Genomic DNA, 20989 nt, shown 5'->3' on the forward strand with positions numbered 1-20989 from the left:
CTTTTTTAATAACGATGATTAACATTGAACAAGTGCTGACAGTGCACCAGGTACTGGCCAGACCCGGGAGGGGCCCACGTGGGGACTCACAGTCCATTGTCTGCACCCGCTGGGAGGCAGGCCTTCTGTGTGGTCCCAGTTAGACACAGAGCAGACAGGCCTCAGAATTACCAGGCTTGGCAAAGAACTGAGGACAGGGTTCAGATTATATGCCTTGCGTGGAGGGTCTCCTTCCACCCAGCTGCCAGCACTCGGGTGTCTGTCTCTGTTGTAGAAACAGTGGAGTGTGTGTGTGTGTGTGTGTGTGTGTGTGTGTGTGTGTGTGTGTGTGTGTGTGTGTGTGTGTGTGTGTGTGTGTGTGTGTGTGTGTGTGTAGTCATTTGCTTCCTTTGCATACCCTGCTGTCTTGGTCCTGGTTCCACCTCTTACTCTACCAGCTTCTGGAGGGCTGTGTTCTTCTTGGTTGTCTCCAAGCCACATCCCAAGTCCCCAGTTCCTTTGTGGAACTGTCTCTGCGGTGGTGCTAGTGAGTGATGATTTTCACTCAGATCGTTCCCTTTGCAGTGGAAAGGGTGGTCTGTGAGGAATGGGTGCTGCAAGGCTTGAGAAGAGACCACAGTGCAAAGAGATGATCTCCTCACCACGCTCGGGGAAGACCAGTGCTTTGCGCTTAGCTACGCAGCTGTGATCTCTAGACCAGTCTGATACCACGACTAGTGGTGCACATTCTGGATCCTTATGTCTCCTGGGACTAGCCCGAATTTTTATTCAGTCTTGTGTTTCTTTATCTCTATATATTGGCCTTTAAAATGTCATATAATTTGGCTTAGATCAAAACCATAGTTTGTTTTTTAGGGGGCGGAGGTGCTAACTCTGCTCAGGGTGAGCATTTCTGCTAGCGTTCATAGCTGGGAACAACTGTCGGGGCTGCTTTTGCACAGAGCATTTTCCTTTTCTTTCCATGATCTGTGCCCCCCAACCCTATTTTCTCTTCCTTCTCCGCCCTTCCCACTCTTCCCTGACTATACAGACACCCATGTGCATTGCTCAACCCTGCTGGTGGCAAGCAGGTCCCTGACCCCTCCGGGGGCTGGTTGTACATGGAGGTCCCCCACCCCAGTGGCTTTCCTCTCCCGCTGAGCCCCTGATGTATGGAGGAGTAGCCCACCTCCTGACCCCTGACCCTGGCCGTCTTCGTTAATTAGCGTACATTGATTTATTTATAAGCAGCAGGTCTTTGCCAGAAAGAATCTGTCCTGTCTCTCTGGGTAGCACAACTGAGGGGCTGGTCTGGCGCTGAAGGCGTTCTAGCAGCTAAGGAATTCCAGTCATCTTCACCTGTTCTTATTGTTTACAGGGTGGTGGGAATGCGTGAGCTAATTATCTAACATATTTGAACGTTTTCTCAAATGCATTTATTACTGAAACTTGAGTCTTTCCTCAGTATTCTTTTTTGTTAGTCATGCTTTTCCATCGGCTTCAGTCATCTGAAGTAATAAAATGGCTCATGTGCCTCTAAAGTCCCTGAAACGTATTTGCCCTTTTCCATTGGCGGATCTGCTGCCAACCCAGGAGGATTCTTCTGCAGGATGAAAAACGGAGATGAGTAAACTGCCCATCGTATTAAATGTCATGAGTGATGCTACTCAGTGTTTGTCCTTTAACACTCTGTGAACATTTTCTTTTGTTATGTGGTCTATTTCCATTTCCTTTTGTAAGTGGGAAATCAGTTCTTGTGCTTTTCTTAGATTTATACCTTCACTCTTTTCTTCCCCACTTAGAGTTGAGAATCATGGCTGCGGGAAAGTTTGCAAGCCTTCCTAGAAACATGCCAGTGAATCACCAGTTCCCCCTGGCCTCAACCATGGACCTCCTGAGCAGCAAGTCACCTCTCGCTGAGCATCGCACAGATGCCTATCAAGACGTGTCTATACACGGCACCCTTCCACGGAAGAAGAAAGGCCCTCCTCCCGTAAGGTCCTGTGATAACTTCAGTCACGTGGGGACCCTCCCCCATTCCAAATCCCCACGGCAGCACTCACCTCTGAGCCAAGACGTCATCCAGGAGCACCCACCGCGAGACTGGAAAGGCAAAACCTTCACCTTCAGGTAGCTTCTTTAATTTCATGGGTGAAAATGATTTGTTTTAAAGGGCTTTTTTTTTTTAAGTCTTTTTTTAGGAAAAATGTCATATATGCATAAAGTAGAGAAGATAGGTTCATTACCTCCTGTGGACCCATCACCCAGCTTCAACAGTTATCAACTCATGGCCAGGCCTGCTATGTCTGTACTCCCACCCACTTTCTTTCCTCTGGTATTATTTTGAAGCAAATCTCAGACCTCATTTTATCTGTAAGTATTTTGGTATGTGTCTTTCAAAGACAAGGACTCTTATTTTAAAAAACATAATAACCACAATATAAAAAACTGTAACATGAAAAGATGCTCAACATCACTAATCATTAGAGAAATGAAAATCGAAACTGCAATGAGGTATTACCTCACACCGTCAGAATGGCCATTATCAAAAAATCTAGAAACAATAAATGCTGGAGAGGGTGTGGAGAAAAGGGAACCCTCCTGCACTGTTGGTGGGAATGTAAATTGATACAACCACTATGGAAAACAGTATGGAGGTTCCTTAAAAAACTAAAAACAGAACTACCATATGACCCAGCAATCCCACTACTGGGCATATACCCCGAGAAAACCATGATTCAAAAAGACACATGCACCCCAGTGTTCATTGCAGCACTATTTACAATAGCCAGGACATGGAAGCAACCTAAATGCCCATGGACAAATGAATGGATAAAGAAGAAGTGGTACATATATACAATGGAATATTACTCAGCCATAAAAAGAAACAAAATTGAGTTATCTGTAGTGAGGTGGATGGACCTAGAGTCTGTCATACAGAGTGAAGTAAGTCAGAAAGAGAAAAACAAATACTGCATGCTAACACATATATATGGAAGCTAAAAAAAAAAGAAAAAGAATGGTACTGATGAACCAAGTGGCAGGGCAGGAATAAAGATGTAGATATAGAGAGTGGACTTGAGGACATGGAGGAGGGCGGGGCAGGGCGGGGAAGCTGGGGTGAAGTGAGAGACACATATTCACTACCAAGTGCTAGTGGGAAGCAGCAGCATAGCACAGGGAGATCAGCTTGGTGCTTTGCGATGACCTAGAGAGGTGGGATGGGGAGGGTGAGAGGAAGGCTCAGGGGGGAGGGGATATGGGGATGTATGTGTGCATGTGGCTGATTCGCTTTGTTGTATGACAGAGACTAACACAGTATTGTGAAGCAATTATACTCCAATAAAGATCTATTTAGGGCTTCCCTGGTGGCACAGTGGTTGAGAGTCCGCCTGCCGATGCAGGGGACACGGGTTCGTGCCCTGGTCCGGGAAGATCCCACATGCCGCGGAGCGGCTGGGCCCGTGAGCCATGGCCGCTGAGCCTGCGCGTCCGGAGCCTGTGCTCCGCAGCAGGAGAGGCCACAACAGTGAGAGGCCCGCGTACCGCAAAAAAAAAAAAAAAGATCTATTTAAAAATAACTAACATCTAAAAAAAGAACCATTTCTTAATATCTTCCAGTATTTGAGAGTATTTTGAAGGCCAACTTCCTATATCATTAAGTCCCTCAAAAGGAACCACAGCATTTCTTTTTATCATAACATCAGGTTATGAACTACATCCATCCAATTCTTTTTTTTATCTTTTCAAAGAATTTATTACCCTTGACTTTTGCATAAGTCATGGCCTTTATTTTCCTAGCTCTACACAATATTATCATTAACCAGGACTTCTTATACACACTGTTATCACTTTTATTACCCATTGTAATGAAAGATATGAGACACAAGTGAAATAAGATGCAAAATAAATTCCAGCCCAGTTCACAAAATGAGCCGCCAGCCATTCATTCAGCCTTACGTTTCTGTAGCAACAAGCAGCAGCAGTTCCATAGCACCATCATGTAATAGAACCTGCAGCCAGTCTAGGCACTGCAATTCACGTTCTCTATGTATTTAATTACATCCAGTTTGCAATATGAAAACCAACTGTAGGTGAAAGGCCTGTGTATGTAAGTTGCTATGGAAATATGGAGAGGGAAATGTTTAATTCCTTCTTGGAGGGAAATTGAAGTTCAGGGAAGGTTTCACATTTGATCTGTGTTTTAAAAGTAAAGAGAAGGTGTCCGCAGGTGTTGAAGAGGGGGAAGCACCTCCAGGTCAGGATACAGTGTGAACAAAGCCAGGAAACACTGCTGCGAAAGCCCGGAGAACAGAAATTAAACTGCGTGGTTGAAATAGGGTTTTTTGAAAGTGAATCTTCAAAATCTTTTAAAACACCGCAAATGTGTATCCATCTCCCTGTGTAGAACTAGTGTATCTTATTTCCTCAGAACAGAAGCTGTTGCTCCTCAGTCACTTCTCAAGGACATATTTAGATGATTTCACTCCAGTTCATCTGCATTCATTTTCTTCCCATTAGACACTTTCCCCCTTTATAAAAATGACTATAACTCACAAAAGGCACTCGTGCATCCAATTCTATAGAGATGCCAGGATGTCTGTAAATCAGGAGCTGCCTCTCCTTGTGTAGGTGGCCCCCACTATCCAGAGCATTCCTGTGAAACCCTCCATAAGCTGAAACGGTGTGAAATGAAGAAACAATTACCTTAGGACACATCTTGCTAAAGGATGCACAAGATAAATGGAGATAAAGCCCAGGTGCTCACAGACAGTTCAAAGCTAGGGCAGTTTGATGCTGAGACGCTGAGTGTAGTTCCAGAGAAGGAGCTTGGTGGTGCCGCTCTTGCTGCTGCTCTGTGTACACACTGCATCTGTAACAACTTCTTGAAAACAGACACTGAACACTGTTTTCACTTTTCACCTCTTTTCACAAAAGCAAAACTCCTCCTCAGATTTCTTTTGATTACTGAAATCAGGTACTAACATAGGTCTTTTCCTAAAAGCTAAGTGATGTAAAGCAAACTCTCGAAAAGCAGGGATACCTGTATTTAGTTGTCAACACGCTGAAGTAAAATTGTGTGTGGATGTATCATCGGGTCAGCTTCAGGATACTTTAGACCAAGAATTGATTTCTCCTTCTATCCACCAGGGAGCTGGGTAAATAAGCCTCACTGTTGTAAAGGCTTCTTCTCTGCATCTATAATGGGCCTGGTTGTGACCCTGCTTGTTAGAGCTGGTTTAGAAACTCTGCACCCCTTTTCCTGTTGAGGAAGACCAGCAACCTGTGATGCTATCGGGTAAAGCAGGGGATGGTTTCTTCTGCTGTATCACCTGGTGTCTCTCTTTTTGTCCTACCCTGTAGCAAGGAAAGCCATTTTGATCCTAGCTCATTTATTTGTTCCATGCCTATATATTGAGCACCTGTGTTAATTAGAATACATTGATTTTATAAGCACCATTGCTTCACCAGGAAAATTCTGCTGATTTCCTCTGTGTATCTTAGCTGAAGTGCTGGTCTGACACAGTAGACATTCTAGCTGTCAAATCATTGCCCTCTTACAGGGTGGGGAAATACGTAAACTAACAGGATAACAATGGAACATCAGAAACAGTGTCCTTCCAGAGCTAACATTGTAGTGAGGGACCCAGATAATAAATACAAGTGAATAAACAAGACAATTGCAGATTATACTCAGTGATGTAGAGGAACTAGAGTGATACACTAGAGATTTATTGGGGTTGTATCTTTTTTATAGGGTGGACAGGTCTCTGAGGTAAAGAACTAGTGGAAGGCTCTCTGGGCCTAGGGAGAACAAGTGCAAGGAACCGGGGGTGGGAACAAGTTTGGCATGTTTGAAAAACCCAAAACAAGCTGCGGTGACCTGCAGCTGGGATGTAGCACATTGAGAGGTGAATAGTACACATGTTGGGAAAGAGCTAGGCAGGCAAGAGTTCAGAATTATTTTTAGTTGTGTAGTCGCAGTATTACAAGAAGAAAATAAGTTGAGGCCCAGATATTCTCTGGAGAAAGCACTGGAGAGTCTGCAAAGTTTCTGACATCAAACCACAATGTTCCCCAGCGTGTTCTGGGGGTCAGAAGGTTCTGCTCTGTGGAGTCTCGCCGGGTGGCCTGCTGATGACAGGTGCACGTGGAGGTGCATGCCTGTGCACGGTAATGTTAATGTCGCATCACTGGCACCTAACACTCTGGGATGCAGAAGCAGAGCCATCATTGCTCCCTCTTAGGAAGGTTATGAGGTAGCAAAGAACCATGACTTATGGCTAGCCAAAATTAAGCACAAATGCCAGGCTGCACTATGTGGGGTCAGAACCAGCTGGCTTCCTGTGGCCACTTTTTATTCATTAAGTTAAACTCTATATTGAGCTAGGTATCCATGACGTACCACATAGAGACGGTTCACAAACTCATTCCCTGAAGTTCTAAGGTCTAGGCTGGGTGTCTGCCCTTACCAGGGGAAACTCCCAGGGGCCGAGGGTGGAAATGGAGCCACCCTTTCTAGCTTGAGGACGTTCTCGATAAACACCCAAGGCCCCAGCTGTCACCCTGCCAGCAGTTCAAAGCTTTTTAACTTGAAAACTGACTTGGACATAGATCAGACCTCAGTAAAAGATCTTATCGGAGGTGGACACAAGTCATGAGTTTCAAGTCCAGGCTGTGGAAGATTTAACAAGCACTGCTGGTTTACGTTTGTTTCGGATTCAGAATTACGTTCGTCCACATTCACATCTTTTTTCCTTAACTTAAAGTATCTTATTGTTGAAGGTCAGTACAGAGTGACAAATGCACATCCTTCAAAATGAGGCTGAGTGAGAAGGCGAGTGGCTCTGTGTCACAGGATCATAAAGTCCTCTTCCCCTGCTCCGCAGTCTTGTTAATGTGTTTTTTTTTACCTGGCACATTTTAAAAATATCCTGAGGTGTTCCCAGTTTTGAGGAGTTCAGAGTACCGTATATTCTTTTTTTTTTTAATCCTTTTAAGTATTCCTAATAAGATTATGAGCTGCCTCACTTATTCTTTGGAACAATCCACAGTGTCAACAAGTAACATCTGTGAATGTGAAAAGCTGGGGACAAGATATATGAATGAGAACCTGAGGCTCTAGAGCAGAGAGTGTGACTAAGGTGCTGGACAGAACTACTGTGAGAGAGAAACAGCATTTCTATTCCTAACTCAGCTCTGACAGCCCAGTGGAGCTGTGAAAACACCAACCACCCACCACCCGAGCTCACTCACCACTGGAAGCTGGGAGCCATATGTGTTTTAAAGTTAAGAGTTTTGGATCCCTGAGTCTAGGGACCTCAGACTAGTTAGGTCTTTAACAACATTATTGATTTTTTAAAAAATTCATTCATTTTTGACTGTGTTGGGTCTTCGTGGCTGTGCACGGGCTTTCTCTAGTCGCGGCAAGTGGGGGCTACTCTTCGTTGCAGTGTGTGGGCTTCCCATTGTGGTGGCTTCTCTTGTTGCAGAGCACAGGCTCTAGGCGCGACGGCTTCAGTAGTTGTGGCACATGGGCTCAGTAGTTGTGGCACACGGGCTTAGTTGCTCCATGGCATGTGGGATCTTCCCAGACCAGGACTCGAACCTGTGTCCCCTGCATTGGCAGGCGCATTCTTAACCACTGTGCCACCAGGGAATTCCCAAGATTATTGGTTTTTTCTTTCTTTTTCTTTTTTTGGGGGGGCTTGTTTCAGGCAAACTCTTTTGGCCTTACTTGTTTCTTTTCATAGTGCATTCAGGGGTTAACTTCAGCTAGGAGTGACTTGCCCAGATGTCAAGTCTGCAAGCCTTCCATTCCATCACATTTGGTGTTGGCATGATGATGGTGGAGCCATCTTGGAGGGCCCCACCCACTCTTCATGTGGACCCGCCTACACTCAGAGGGAAGCCCTTCAGACGGCACCTCCTTGTCTTGTGAAATACTCTAAGTTGCAAGTTCGCTGTTTTCCCAACAAACATGTTTGCCTTGTTAGTCATTAAAAAGTCACCTTTATTATGATTGAATATCAATTGAATACCCAACCTGTGGGAGGCCCCAGGCAAAGCAGAGGAAATCTCCCCTTTGACCTTTGCATTATTAAGCTGTCATATAAACATACGTCATATCCACATGAATTATTACCATCTTAAAGGATATGTTCATTAATTGCCTTGTTTGAACATCATAACCTGTGAGAGGGACAGCAGATTTCATCGTTAGCAGCAGCAGTGTGTTGTCATCATCACAGTTGAGAAAATGGTTCAGGGATATTGAGGTACCTGAGATTAGACCCTAGTGGGTAACTGAGCTGGGATTAGGACCCGGAAACTACTGTAGGGACTTCCCCAGATGCTGCGCTCTGTAGCCTCCCAAGAAGGCTGGCCCTGCCGTGGGCATCCTCTGAGCTATCCTCTTGCGTGGAAAGCTTCGGGCCCCCTGGGGTCTGACTGCAGCATCTCAGACACACCCCCTTGAGGAGGATAGAGCCTTGGCTGCCAAGAGCAGGCAGAAGGCGGGCCTGGAAGGGGAGTTGGTCTCCTCGTTCTGAGACCTGTATCTCTTGGCTTTGTTGTTGTCTTGGCTGCCCTTGGATGTACTTGTGGTTTTGAAAGGTAGCCAAAGCAAGAAGCCCAGCGCTCTTAAACGTGCTGCTTGATGTCACAGAAGGAGCCTTTGTTCTGCAAGCAGAGCAAGGCTTCTCTGAGAGGTCTGCCGACGGGATTTCCTCTTGACATTAGCATTGTTTGGCTGGTGTCCCTTTGATTCATCTATCTTCAAGGATGAATTTTTATATCAATCTGGGGCCTTCCTTGGGCTGAGAGGGGACCAGTTCCTGTTGTGAGAGGTCTGTGTTGCCAGGAGAGCTGAAGGTTCAGCGCTTGGAGTCCACTGTGGGTCCTTTTCCTGCTTGTGGATACGTGGAGGCACGCATTCCGGGGAACAGCTGCTGAGAGCCTAATTCCTTCTGCCCCTTGTGCTGAGGGAGCATGTGGCTGGACAATGTGGTGTTTCATGAATTTGCATGAGTGGAGCTGACTGACTAGTCACAAGTGTTTTAACTGATGGGGGCCAGAAAGTCTGCAAAATTATCCCAAGTTAAAATCCGGTATCCTTTCCCAGGCAGTAAGTAACCTACCAGGTCACGGTGTCAGCTCTTCAAAGTTAAAGAAAAAGTGTAAGGCGCAGGATCTGTGCAGACCCTTCTCTAAACGCTGTTTTAAAGACCTAACTCTGGGCTGTGTTGGTGACCCCTTCTGAAAAATTGTTTCATGTGTTCCTCTTCAGAACCACCAAGTTCTATAACTATTGCTTTCTCCTTAGCAAAGCAAGATGTTCCCCCAGACATGCAAATAAATCACCCTTTAGCTCACAGGTAATCAGAAGGCTCTGCAGTGTGAAGGTCCACACACAAACATCTGCACATTATTATACATGGACATGTCTGCTGTCTGCAAATTGGAAGCTTTTTGTGCACGGAGGAAAAGTTGGGTTTAGAGTTGAAACAAATTTATTTAATAGACTAATAGATTCTATTTAATAGAAGGTACATTTATTGAGTTAGCAGAATAACCGTGGCTTAACTGCCAAGAATGTCTCCAGAATGTAAGAGCCCGTGCATTGAATTTTTATTTTTAAACTTTCAAGTTGAGTTTTACTAACATTTTGAAACGCCCCTTGGTGTTTGAGCGCAGCTGTTGTGGATGGGTTAGTGAATTCCGAGGAATGGTGCACGTCCAGGCTCCGGTGGCCCCTGGTGTGCTGAGGCCAGGAGCAGCTGGGTCAGAGGTGAGCTCAGCCCTGCTGGGCATCTTGTACCGGCCCAGGGTTGGGGGAGCCCAGAGAATAGGAAATGCCTGCAGGTCCACCAGCTGCCTGACAGTAGTCCTAAATCCTCTACTAGCAGGGATGATTTCAGCCCTAAAGGCTGGGATCTGTGCATTCTCAGCTGTTCTGGGAAAAACGAAAGGACATTTTTTTTTAACTGATTGCAAACCGCAACCAAGAGAATGGTCAGAGAATTACACAAAGCTGTCCTTGTTGAGTGGAGCTGTTCAATATCTTCTCTTTCCCCCAACCCCTCACACCCCACCCCAACTGACCTGCTTTAAATCCTTTTTTTTCTGGCCTCCTGCATGCTGTTTGAGAAAAGTCAGGTTTTTTCAGTCTTCTGAGAGTCAGAAACTGTGAGTTTATCAGGCCCCTCAGTATAGGTTAAAGCATACTGTAAACAGAAGACGCTCTGCAGTTACAGACTACTCATGTTCTTATCACATGTGGATTTGAGAGCCATCCCAGCCTGGCCAGAGATGGGAGCTAGAGAAGTTGTAGTTACTCTCGTTGATTGGAAGGAGATTCCTTCCTGGGGCCTGGACTGGAGCCACAGGAGTGATAAGCCCTCAGGCCGTGGCCACCCTGCTGTTCACAGTTTTGTAATGCTGTCACCACCCAGTCTGTCTCTAAGAGACTAGCTGCAGGATTGCATACAGAATTTCAAGCTCTCTCTCCTTGGAGGCCCCAAACACAAGCGCTGAGGGTATTCCTGTTTACGGATTGTGCCGTTATTGACAAATTACAGAAGGCTGAGAAACCTTCCGTGCTGACCCAGCCTTTATGCAGCGGACTGTCTGCGGTTCCAGAATCACTTGCAAACATAGTAAGAGGTAAGAGGCGAGAACACGAGTCACGTAACTGAGAGGTCTCGGTTCAGATGCCTGTTTATCCACTACTAGGTGTGTGAACTAGGGCAAGCTCTAAACTATAAAATAGGGTGAAAATAATCCCCTCTGAGGAGTGCTGTGAGGATTCACTGGTCACTAAACACGAAGGCTCCACCGAGTGTCAGCACTCTGGCTTTCACTCTTGAGCCTGGCACCGCCTTCTGGGGCTCTGGGTGGAGCAGGTCTCAGCTTCCACCTGATCAGAGCTGTTTATTCTTCTCCTGCCAACTCTGCTGTGTGACGCCTGACCCTGAAGGCCATTGGTACTTTTGCTGGGACGTTGATTTAGCCCCGGACATCAAAGAAAGCTGCTAGCGACCTTGATGCTGATTCCAGCAACCAGACTGGTAGCTTTGTGACCTTATGTAAGTTCCTTCACCTTTCTGAATCTCCACGTCCTCAAAGGGTGGCTTGTGGGGGTCAAATACAATCCCAAGTGAGGGCACCTAGCCCAGGACCTGGCATGAAGCAGGGGCTCAGATGTTGGTTTCCGCCCTTCCTTCCTCCTGGGAGGCTCTTAATCCTCGTGTGTAACCTGAGATCACGTTCCATGCCTGCGGCTAATGGGGGAGAAAGTTTCCCACGTGTTGACGGAGTCTGGCTGGAATCCCTCTACCTGGGTCTGCTCTGAGCTGCCCTACAGCAGTGCATCTTGGCCACCGCTTGTGCTTACAGGTGCACAGAAACATCGGTGCACAGAAAGATTAGCACACCATTGTGCTGAGACCCAGAACAGAGCCTCCCTTTGGTGGACTGGCCCAGCCCTTGTCTGATTGTCTGATTGTAGTACTTAATGTCAGTGTCTTCACTGTTTATTCTTTGATGAATATTTATGGAGCTTAGTTAGTGCCAGGTATTGTGCTAGGCACCAGGTACCCAGTGGAGAAGAAAATAGATGTGGGCCCTGTCCTTAGGGACCGCCCAGTTTAGGTGGCACGCAGACAAATGCATCAACAGATACATAACTGCAGAATGAGGAGGTGCAAGGAAGGTCACATCAGAGAGCCCTGAGTTCCTTGGACTGGGAGGAGGGAATGGCTCTCTGCGGGAGGGAACATTTGAAGATTTAATATGAAAAGAGAATGTAAAATACCTCATTCATATTTTTATGTTACTATGTATTGATAATTTTGAAATATTAGGTTAAAAGATTATTAAAATTAAGTTCATCTATTTCTTTTCAACTGGCGACCAGAAAAGTTTAAGTTACATGTTTTTCACATTGTATTCCTATTGGACAGTACCGGTCTAGACCTCACTAAGGAGTTTAGATTTTCTCCATAGGGCCAAGGGAAGCCTTTAAAGGGTTTTAAGCAAAGGAATAGCATGGTCTGATGCAGTTTTAGAAGATTCAGTGGAGAAGTGATTGATGGAAGAGAAGCTGGAGAGAGGGCAGGAGGCGATGGCAGCAGTACGGGAAGCGGTGGGGTCTGCTCTGGGATGACAGTGGAGGAGATGAAGGTGGGTGGATTCTAGATCTGTTTTGCAGGTAGAGTCTACCAGACATACCGAGGGTTAGGACTGAGATGACGGAGAGGGGCAGTCAAGTATGGCTCGGGTAGCTGGGGGCGGGGGGGGGGGGGTGGGACCATTTACGGAGACAGAGAAGATTGGAGAGAGCAGGGCTTCGTTTGGTTGTTGGGCGGCTTTTTCCTGGGAGGAGGAGGTGACGGTAGATTGCAGAGAATCGGGACGTCCGTCTTGCGTGTGCTAAGTCTGAGATGTGTGTGTGTCTGAGTGGAGGTGTTAATCATAATACCAGTTGGTATTATGAGCCTGGAGCTGTGGAGAGAGGTCTGGGCTAAAAGTTATAAAGTTAGGAGTCTGCATAGAAATGATATCAAAGCCGGAAATGGATGCTGTCAGCAAAGGAGAGAGCTGTGTAAAGCATAAAGGGAAGGGCCCCTAGGACCCAGCCCTGAGGAATCGTGGCACAGACTGTTCTGGGGAGCCAGCAGAGGAGGCTGGGCGTTTGGTGGGGAGCAGAGAAATGAGGCAGGAGCCGCACGGGGTTGGTGTTCAAAGGAAGGTGGGGTTTTTTAAAGATGAGAGACAAAATTCAATAGGAAAATATCTAATCTTTTAAGCATGTAATAAAACAAAGCACATTTTTTCATTACTTGATTCTTTTTAAAAAAGTTTTTGATCTGATTAAAGCAGACACGTTCCCGGGGCTGCCCTTCCTGTGGGCCTGTGTCAGCAACAAGGTGATTAAGCCCGCAATTCCTTCCCCGACGGGTCTACACGTTCCCTGACAGCTCTGTGGGCAAGAGGAGGTACATGGCCGACTGTGGTTGACATTCAGGCTTGTGCCTGAGGGGTGAGGGCTGCTTTTCCAAGGTGCCTGCCCTGGAAAAGGGGCCTAGGGTGTATGTTCCTATATATGTTTGGTTGAGCGAAATCTTTCCTTGCAGAGGCTCTGAGGTTTTGAGGCTCGCTCAAAACCATAGCACTTGTATTCTGCCTTTGAATTAGTTGAGAAGAAACCTTTACAAGCACACTCCTTTAGAAGGGGAGGAGGAATGGTTGGGGGCAGGGTGGATGGGGCGGGTGGGAGTGGAGGAGGGGCAGATAGATACCAGGCAAACAAAGCATCTGCTTTTATCAAAAGTGCTGTGTTTGGGCTTAGCCAGCCTGAAGCCTGATGATTCACTGATTCCAGACCCTCTGTGCCTGCCAAGAGACATAGTGGCCTTGATACGGCTTTTCTTGTTGTTACTCTATTCAGTTTGACTGACTGCCGCCAAGTTAAGGTTTCAACAGTGGCTTTTAACTTAATGCTGTCCTAGAATTCTGCCGAGCACAAGTTAACCCATGACCGCGTCAAATCTTCATCAACCAGTACCACTTTGTATTAGCCTTGGATTCCTGTAGAGACTCACCACAGTGTAATACGTAGGATATTTAAATGGTGCTGTTTTAACATGATTAGGGAATCTGCCTGAGGAGGCGGTTTAATTGCCATTCTTTTAGAATATGTCATGAACACATTCATCAGGCATGGCTGTATTTTCAGATGAGATAGAAACTGACTCATAGAAGCAGGAATTAGAAGTGAAAGAAGCAGGAGTCTGAGAAGCAACCAAGCCTTGGGATCTCTGGTAGCCAGGGAGAGAATCGTGTCCTCATCCACAGTCTACCCTGGGCTGTAGGAGGAAAGATTCCCCAAGTTGAGGGAAATAATAACAAGGATCTCATGGTCTGAGGCTCTGAAAGGGAAACGCATTTCAGGACAAGTGACAACAACATGCTGCCCACAGTTCAAAGGAGGAACAGGTATGTGACCATCCAGGGAGCTCTCTTGTTTAAGGATGTGTAGGAAGAACTGTCTCCAGCCTGGACTGATCCATTTACAGGATCCCCCCAGTGTGGTCTGATGAGCCAGGGCCAATCTGATGAATTCATTGAGCACCTGTGTGACAGGCTTTATGCTAGAGATTCAAAGACAGTCCAGGGCTTTTGTCCAGTTGAGGAGCTCATAGCCCAGGGAGAAGGGGATGTGGGTTTGGAACCATTTGAGCTTACCTGCAGCTGTTCTCTCTCTTTGCTGCTGACCTAACTTCCCATCCACAGTGTAGCTAGCCTTCTGTATCACTCCACTAGCTTGATAAGCAATTCTGCTTTTCTTGACCTCTGACCCTAACATCTTTCCAGGTATCTGTGTTATTTTTTTTTCTCCTTGACCAGATGATTGCAGGCTGTGCTTTCTAGGTAACCCTTCCCTCAGGGCATGCCTCGTCTGTGCCGCCACTTCCTCTGTGCTGTTCTGGCCTTGGCCCCAGACTTAGGAAAGGTTGGGCCATGCAGCCGAGGCCCATATCAGAGAGTGGCTTCTGGGCTGTGAAAGAACCAGAGGGCGGAGTGAGCAGAGGATTGTGAAAAATGCTACAGGTAACAAAAAGGACTTTCAAAAATTATGTTTGGAATAATAAAACCAAAGAGAGGGGGAATGTGAGAGAAACCAAACTGCTGAGCTGCTGTTTGGCTTGCATTTTTTTCTGCCATGGAAATGACTTCTCTGATTGGAAAGGGTAGGATAGAGGTGAAGGAAGAGAGTAGATGAGGCCGTGACAAGAGGCTGTGGTGCCCCCAAATGAGGTGAAGCCCCAAGGCCCAAGAAGACAGAGGGAGCTTGAGGCTGAGACCATCAAACCAGCATACAACATTGGAGAAATGTTGGCATCACCAAGAGCGACAGGAAAGATGCAGATAGATAAGTATTTAAATTTCAAAAACGGAACTAGGGAGATAAAATGAATCTATAAAATGGTATGATTGACATCCTTCTCAGGAAGTATTCTAAAAAGGATTATTAGAACAATGATTTTTGAATACTTGGTGAAGGAAGCGACAGCCATTAGTAATTAGCAGGGCTTTGCCAAAAGCAAGTCAGACTAGATTAACTTTCCTTCCTGGAGTTACTTTGTTGGTAGATTAGAGGAATGTTGAGGAAGTGTATATGCAAATGTCAATCATCGGTGATATCCTTAGCATGAGAGAGATTCGGGCCAGATGATGGTACAGAAAGCACGCTGTAGGCTGTGTCCGTAGCCCCTTTCTAGCCAACTTTAAAATATCTTTTAGACAGTGGTACTGACATAAAAATCACATTGGTGGATGGTACGAATCTTGGAGGAATAACTAATGTCAAAGTGACAGAAGTAAGATCCAAAAAAGATCTTGGCGTTTTGAAACAACAGACCAAACCTACCTAGAAGGGCTATGGGGAGAGACAGAGACTTGCACTAGAGTCCAAAAAACAAAGTAAAAGTAAGGGGTTCGGCTTAATAGCCACATGTGAAAAAGTATTTCAGGATTTAGGTAACTGCAGCCTCAGAATGAGTCAGCAGTATATTATGGTTGTCAAGAAAGCTAATGTGATTTTAGAAGCATTAATTGAAGTTTAATAATCAGACCAAGGGAAGTGGTCACACTTGGCTGCCCAGATCCCATCTGGTGAATTGTTTTTAGGCCTAAACAACAAAAATGGAAGATGAATTCCCCCACTACAGAGCAGTGAGCTTCTGGCTAGACCACTCATCTGCTCTAAAGCAGATCTGTTGGCTTAATCATTAAGGAATACCCCTCAGCTTCTTTGTATTAGCGAAAAGGAACTCCTCATGTCATGTGTTAACCCTGGGAGAAGAATAGAAAATAAGCACCAAACTTAATCCTGTCAACTGCTAGGGAGCCTCCTTTAACAAATAAGAAATATGTCTTGAGATGTGGAAGAGTAAATCTCATATTTACTTTGCAAGGTGATGAAACAAAATATATTCTCTTAAGTGCACATCTAGAAGTGTTATAGTTCTCTGTTTTTAAAGCTGCATCCCAGAAAAGGGATTCCCACTGTTGGTGGGAATGTAAATTGATACAGCCACTATGGAGAACAGTATGGAGGTTCCTTACAAAACTAAATATAGAATTACTGTATGACCCAGCAATCCCACTACTGGGCATATACCTAGAGAAAACCATAATTCAAAAAGACACATGCACCCCAATGTTCATTGCAGCACTATTTACAATAGCCAGGTCATGGAAACAACCTACATGCCCATCGACAGACAAATGGATAAAGAAGATGTGGTACATGTATACAGTGGAATATTACTCAGCCATAAAAAGGAACGAAATTGGGTCATTTGTAGAGACGTGGATGGACCTAGAGACTGTCATACGGAGTGCAGTAAGTCAGAAAGAGAAAAACAAATATCGTATATTAACACATATATGTGGAATCTAGAAAAATGGTACAGATGAACCGGTTTGCAAGGCAGAAATAGAGATACAGATGCAGAGAACAAATGTATGGACACCACAGGGGGAAAGTGGCAGGTGGCTGGTGGTGGTGTGATGAATTGGGAGATTGGGATTGACATGTATACACTAATATGTATAAAATAGATCACTAATAAGAACCTGCTGTATAAAAAATAAATAAATAAAATAAAATTCAAGAAAAAAGCTCCATCCCTTTTCCCAAAGCACAATCATATGCATATTTTATTATAGTTTATAATTAATTCCAGAATTGGCTTTTTGGGGTGACTTCTCTTTTTTTCCCCTTGGGCGGCTTTTTTTTTTATTCAAGTAGACTTGATTTAAGTGTTGACAGGCTACATCCCTTTTTTAATTTTCAAAGCAATGCACATAATATGCCCCCACCTCGAGTGAGAAAGTAACTCTTTATTGAGACTTTAATGTGATTGCCAGTATCAGCAGAGAAACTGTCCATCTAACTACACACTAGCTCATATTTTTCCAAGTGATATCATATCTCTGTCCACCAGGCCAACCCTGTTTTAACCATCTATTTCTTCGTTTTCCCATAAACAGCTGGAAATGGCCCTGTAGTACACTCTCTGTCCTCTTGGTTATCTCCCTGATTGACCTCCTCCCTGGCATTTCAAATGTATCCAGAGAGATTCATATTCAGCTGAAGCAGCCAGCCTCTCAAGACCACTTTGAAAACATCTAGTCTCAGTGGGGCTGGGGAGCCAGGCGCTGCCCTGACAGCAGTGACCTTCCATTGCTGAGGGAGTTCTGTGAGGCCATCATGGCTCAGTCACAGGCCTGTGGCTAACTTATCTCCTTCATGTGGAGGCCCATCAGTCCAAGAACAACATTTCTCTCTTATTCCTTCTCTCTCTCTCTCTCCAGTGTTATTCTTCCCTTGGTGAACCCATGAGTGTGGTGGATGGGAGGGGTTAGATTCTAGATCTTCTGCGCGCGCGCGCACACACACACTCATACTCGTTCATTCATTCAAACCAACATTGATTGAGCAACTGTGCTCTGGGCATAGAGGTGAATAAAATAAAATATGGTCCCTATTCTCAGTGAGGTCATAGTCCAGTAAGGGAGATAGACAGGAGTACATATGCCGTATTGAATTATAATTATTATAATAAGGTTTTATAATGCATAGAAAATAAGTGCTGAGGAGATGTATTAATTCTGTGGGTTGGTGCTGGGGAGGGAGGGAAGCAGGGGAAACAGTGGTCAGAGAAGATGGGAATGAATAGGAAGATGATGGGGACTCTAGGCTTCTTGGTTCAGGGAATTCCAAATAGTTTGGATTTGTTGGAATGAAAGGAGCAAGGTGACAAGATGAGGCTGGTGAGATAGGCAAGGCCTTCGAACCCCGATATCATCTAATAAAATTTAAAATGAGAATGCTAGACTCTCTCACGTGTTAATCTTACCTAAAAGAACATGTGGTCTAGTCAGGAATATCGTCCGGTGGAAGCAAAATCTTAGTAGATTTAAAGCCTGTTGCTGTCTCTTCCTTGCCCCATCGCTCCATCCCCACATCTCCCCAAGATGTTGAGTTGTTAATTGAGCTTCATGCTGGAGAACAAAGGGTGACTGACAGCTCTAGGTTCCAAGGCCCTATCCACATGCAAAGAGGCTGAGGTTGCCAATGAAGGGCGAACTTTCTCCTGGTCGTTGGGTTCACCCTTCCTGATCGTTGATGTGCCCTGGTACATGGGTTGGTTAAAAATGGTGAACCAGCAGACCCCTAGGCTGCAGTTTTGGTCTTCCTTGTCCCTACTAGTACATGTATGTAAACAGAGAGACAACCTGCTGGTCACACCCATCTTAAGTCTTTTTGTGCTGCATTTCAGTTATATGTTCTAGGAATGAGTTCATTTGTGATGAATGAACACCCATCAGCAAGAACTCCATCCCAGACACATAAGCCTTCTAGTCCCTGACCTGAGTTAAGTTTTAAAGTTGAAGATTTTTGCACAGTGCTTTCATATCCAGGAACCCTGCTGTACTGAGCAGCTTCGTGTAGATTCTCTGTGTGTTCTACAGTCATCATTTGTGAATCATGACAGTTTTGTTCTCCCTTTTCCAATTCTTATACCTTTTATTTCTTTTGTTTATTTAACTGCACTGACTAGGACCTCCAGGACAGTGGTGCACAGAAGCAGTAATTGTGGACATCCTTGTCTTGTTTCTGTTTGATTGATTGATTTTATCAGTGATTCTCATACTTCACCATTAAGAATGAGGTTTTTCATAGGTACACTTGTCCTTTTTTATTTCTAGTTTGTGAAGAGTTAGCTTTTTCCCTGCTGAGATCATGAAAAGATGATGATATTTTTTAAAATCCTTACCCCCCCATCAATTAGAAGCCCAAAATGATTTTTCTCCTTTAATCCTTTAATGTTAATGTGGTGAATAGATTTTCTCATGTTAAACTGACCCTATATTCCTGGAGTCAACCCAATTTGATTATGATGTATTTTTGTACATCTTGGATTAGGTTTGTCAATATTTTGTTTAGGATTTTTTTCGTATCTATTCATGTGTGAGATTAGCCTAGGCTACCTTTGCTTTCTTTTATTGACCTGGTGTGCTTTTGATATCAAATTTATAGTATCCTTTTTTTCAGGTCTCTCATTTTCAAAGTAATAAGTTCCGAAGTTTGGCAGAACTTCCTGGTTAGAAAAACCATCCAGGTCTGTAGATATTGAACAACTGATTCAAGTTTTTAATCATTATAGGACTCTTCAGATTTTCTGTTTGGGTCTATTTTAGTATTATTTTTCCAGGAATTTGTTTTTCCTAAGCTTTCAAATTTATTGGCATAAGATGTTCATAGTATTCTCTTACAGTGCTCTCTTGTTATCTATGATTATGCTCCCACTTCATTTCTCTATTGTTTTGTGCCTTCTCTCATTTTCCCCCTGGATTATCTCTGTCAGAGGTTTATTTTACTAGGCTTCTGAAGAACCAGGCTTCATTTGTTGCTCCCTTACTGTATCATTTTTTAAAAATTTAATTTCTGCTCTTTTTATCTTTAGTCTTTTTTTAATGTTTGTTCTGTTCTCTTAAACTGGACACTGAATTAATTTCAGTCTTTTCTAAAAGTAAGCATTTAAGTCTCTACGTTTCCTCCAAAATACCACTTTAACTGTATCCTACAGGTACTATATCCTACATTCTGAAAATCTGTCTTGTGAGTTTAATCTGGTCAACAGTTACCATGTTTGGTGATACATTTGGGTTTATAGCTGCCTCTTATTCTGTATGTCTGTACTGTTTGTACATTTTTTTTAACCTATGGGGTTTTTTAATTGCCTTATTTTAAATTGGCTTTTAAAAAATACTCTATTCCTATTCACTAAGTGGTTATTTAAAAAATACTTTTATATGACTTTAAACAACATAATAGAGTGAAACAATACCTCTCCTTTTTCCTGAGCAATGCAGGACTTAGAACATAAGCTTTGGATACCTTCCACTTGGCTCATACGTCAATGTTGCCTTGTGTTTTAGTTTGTCTTTTTAAATTGTGGTAAAATACACATACCATAAAATTTACCATCTTAGCCATTTTTAAGTGCACAGTTCAGTAATGTTAAGTACATTCACATTGTTGCACAACCAGTCTCCAGAACTCTTTTCATCTTTATTTATTTATTTATTTATTTAAATAAATTTATTCATTTATTTATTTTTGGCTGTGTTGGGTCTTTGTTGCTGCATGCGGGCTTTCTCTAGTTGCTGCATGTGGGCTTTCTCTAGTTGCTGCGAGCGGGGGCTACTCTACGTTGTGTTGCACGGGCTTCTCATTGCAGTGGCTTTTCTTGTTGCGGAGCACAGGCTCTAGGCGTGCAGGCTTCAGTACTTGTGGCACATGGGCTCAGTAGTTGTGACACATGGGCTCAGTAGTTGTGGCTCGCGGGCTCTAGAGCGCAGGCTCAGTAGTTGTGGTGCATGGGCCTAGTTGCTCCGTGGCATGTGGGATCTTCCTGGACCAGGGCTCGAACCCGTGTCCCCTGCATTGGCAGGCGGATTCTTAAGCACTGAGCCACCAGGGAAGTCCTATTTTATTTATTTTTATTGGAGTATAATTGCTTTACAATGTTGTGTTAGTTTCTGCTGTACAATGAAGTGTATCAGCTATATGTATACATATATCCCTTCCCTCTTGGACCTCCCTCCCACCCTCCCATCCCACCCATCTAGGTCATCACAGAGCACCGAGCTGAGCTCCCTGTGCTATACAGCAGTTTCCCACTAGCCATCTATCTATTTTACACATGGTAGTGTACTTTTGTCAAACCTAATCTCCTAATTCATCCCACCCTCCTCTTCCCCACCGTGTCCCCATGTCTGTTCTCTACGTCTGCATCTCTATTCCTGCCCAGCAAATAGGTTCATCTGTACCATTTTTCAAGATTCCACTTATATGCATTAATATACTTCCTTTTCTTTTTGTGACTTACTTCACTCTGTGTGACAGACCTGAAACTCTGCACCCATTAAG

At 44.4% G+C, this 20989-nt stretch overlaps 1 protein-coding gene across 2 annotated transcripts in view; it reads left to right on the top strand.

Annotated features, from left to right (window-relative positions):
- BCAR3 (BCAR3 adaptor protein, NSP family member) overlaps window positions 1–20989 on the top strand; it is a 116687-nt gene that overhangs the window by 5963 nt on the left and 89735 nt on the right. For both annotated transcript variants that reach the window (XM_082670547.1, XM_082670548.1), the window contains exon 2: window positions 1782–2109. In XM_082670547.1, coding sequence (XP_082526673.1) covers window positions 1793–2109 — 317 coding nt within the window. In that variant the 5' untranslated portion in view covers window positions 1782–1792. The remainder of the gene's footprint in view (window positions 1–1781; window positions 2110–20989) is intronic.

Source organism: Grampus griseus (genome assembly GCF_964374135.1).
Source record: "Grampus griseus genome assembly, chromosome: 1".
NCBI classification, from domain to species: Eukaryota; Metazoa; Chordata; class Mammalia; order Artiodactyla; family Delphinidae; genus Grampus; species Grampus griseus.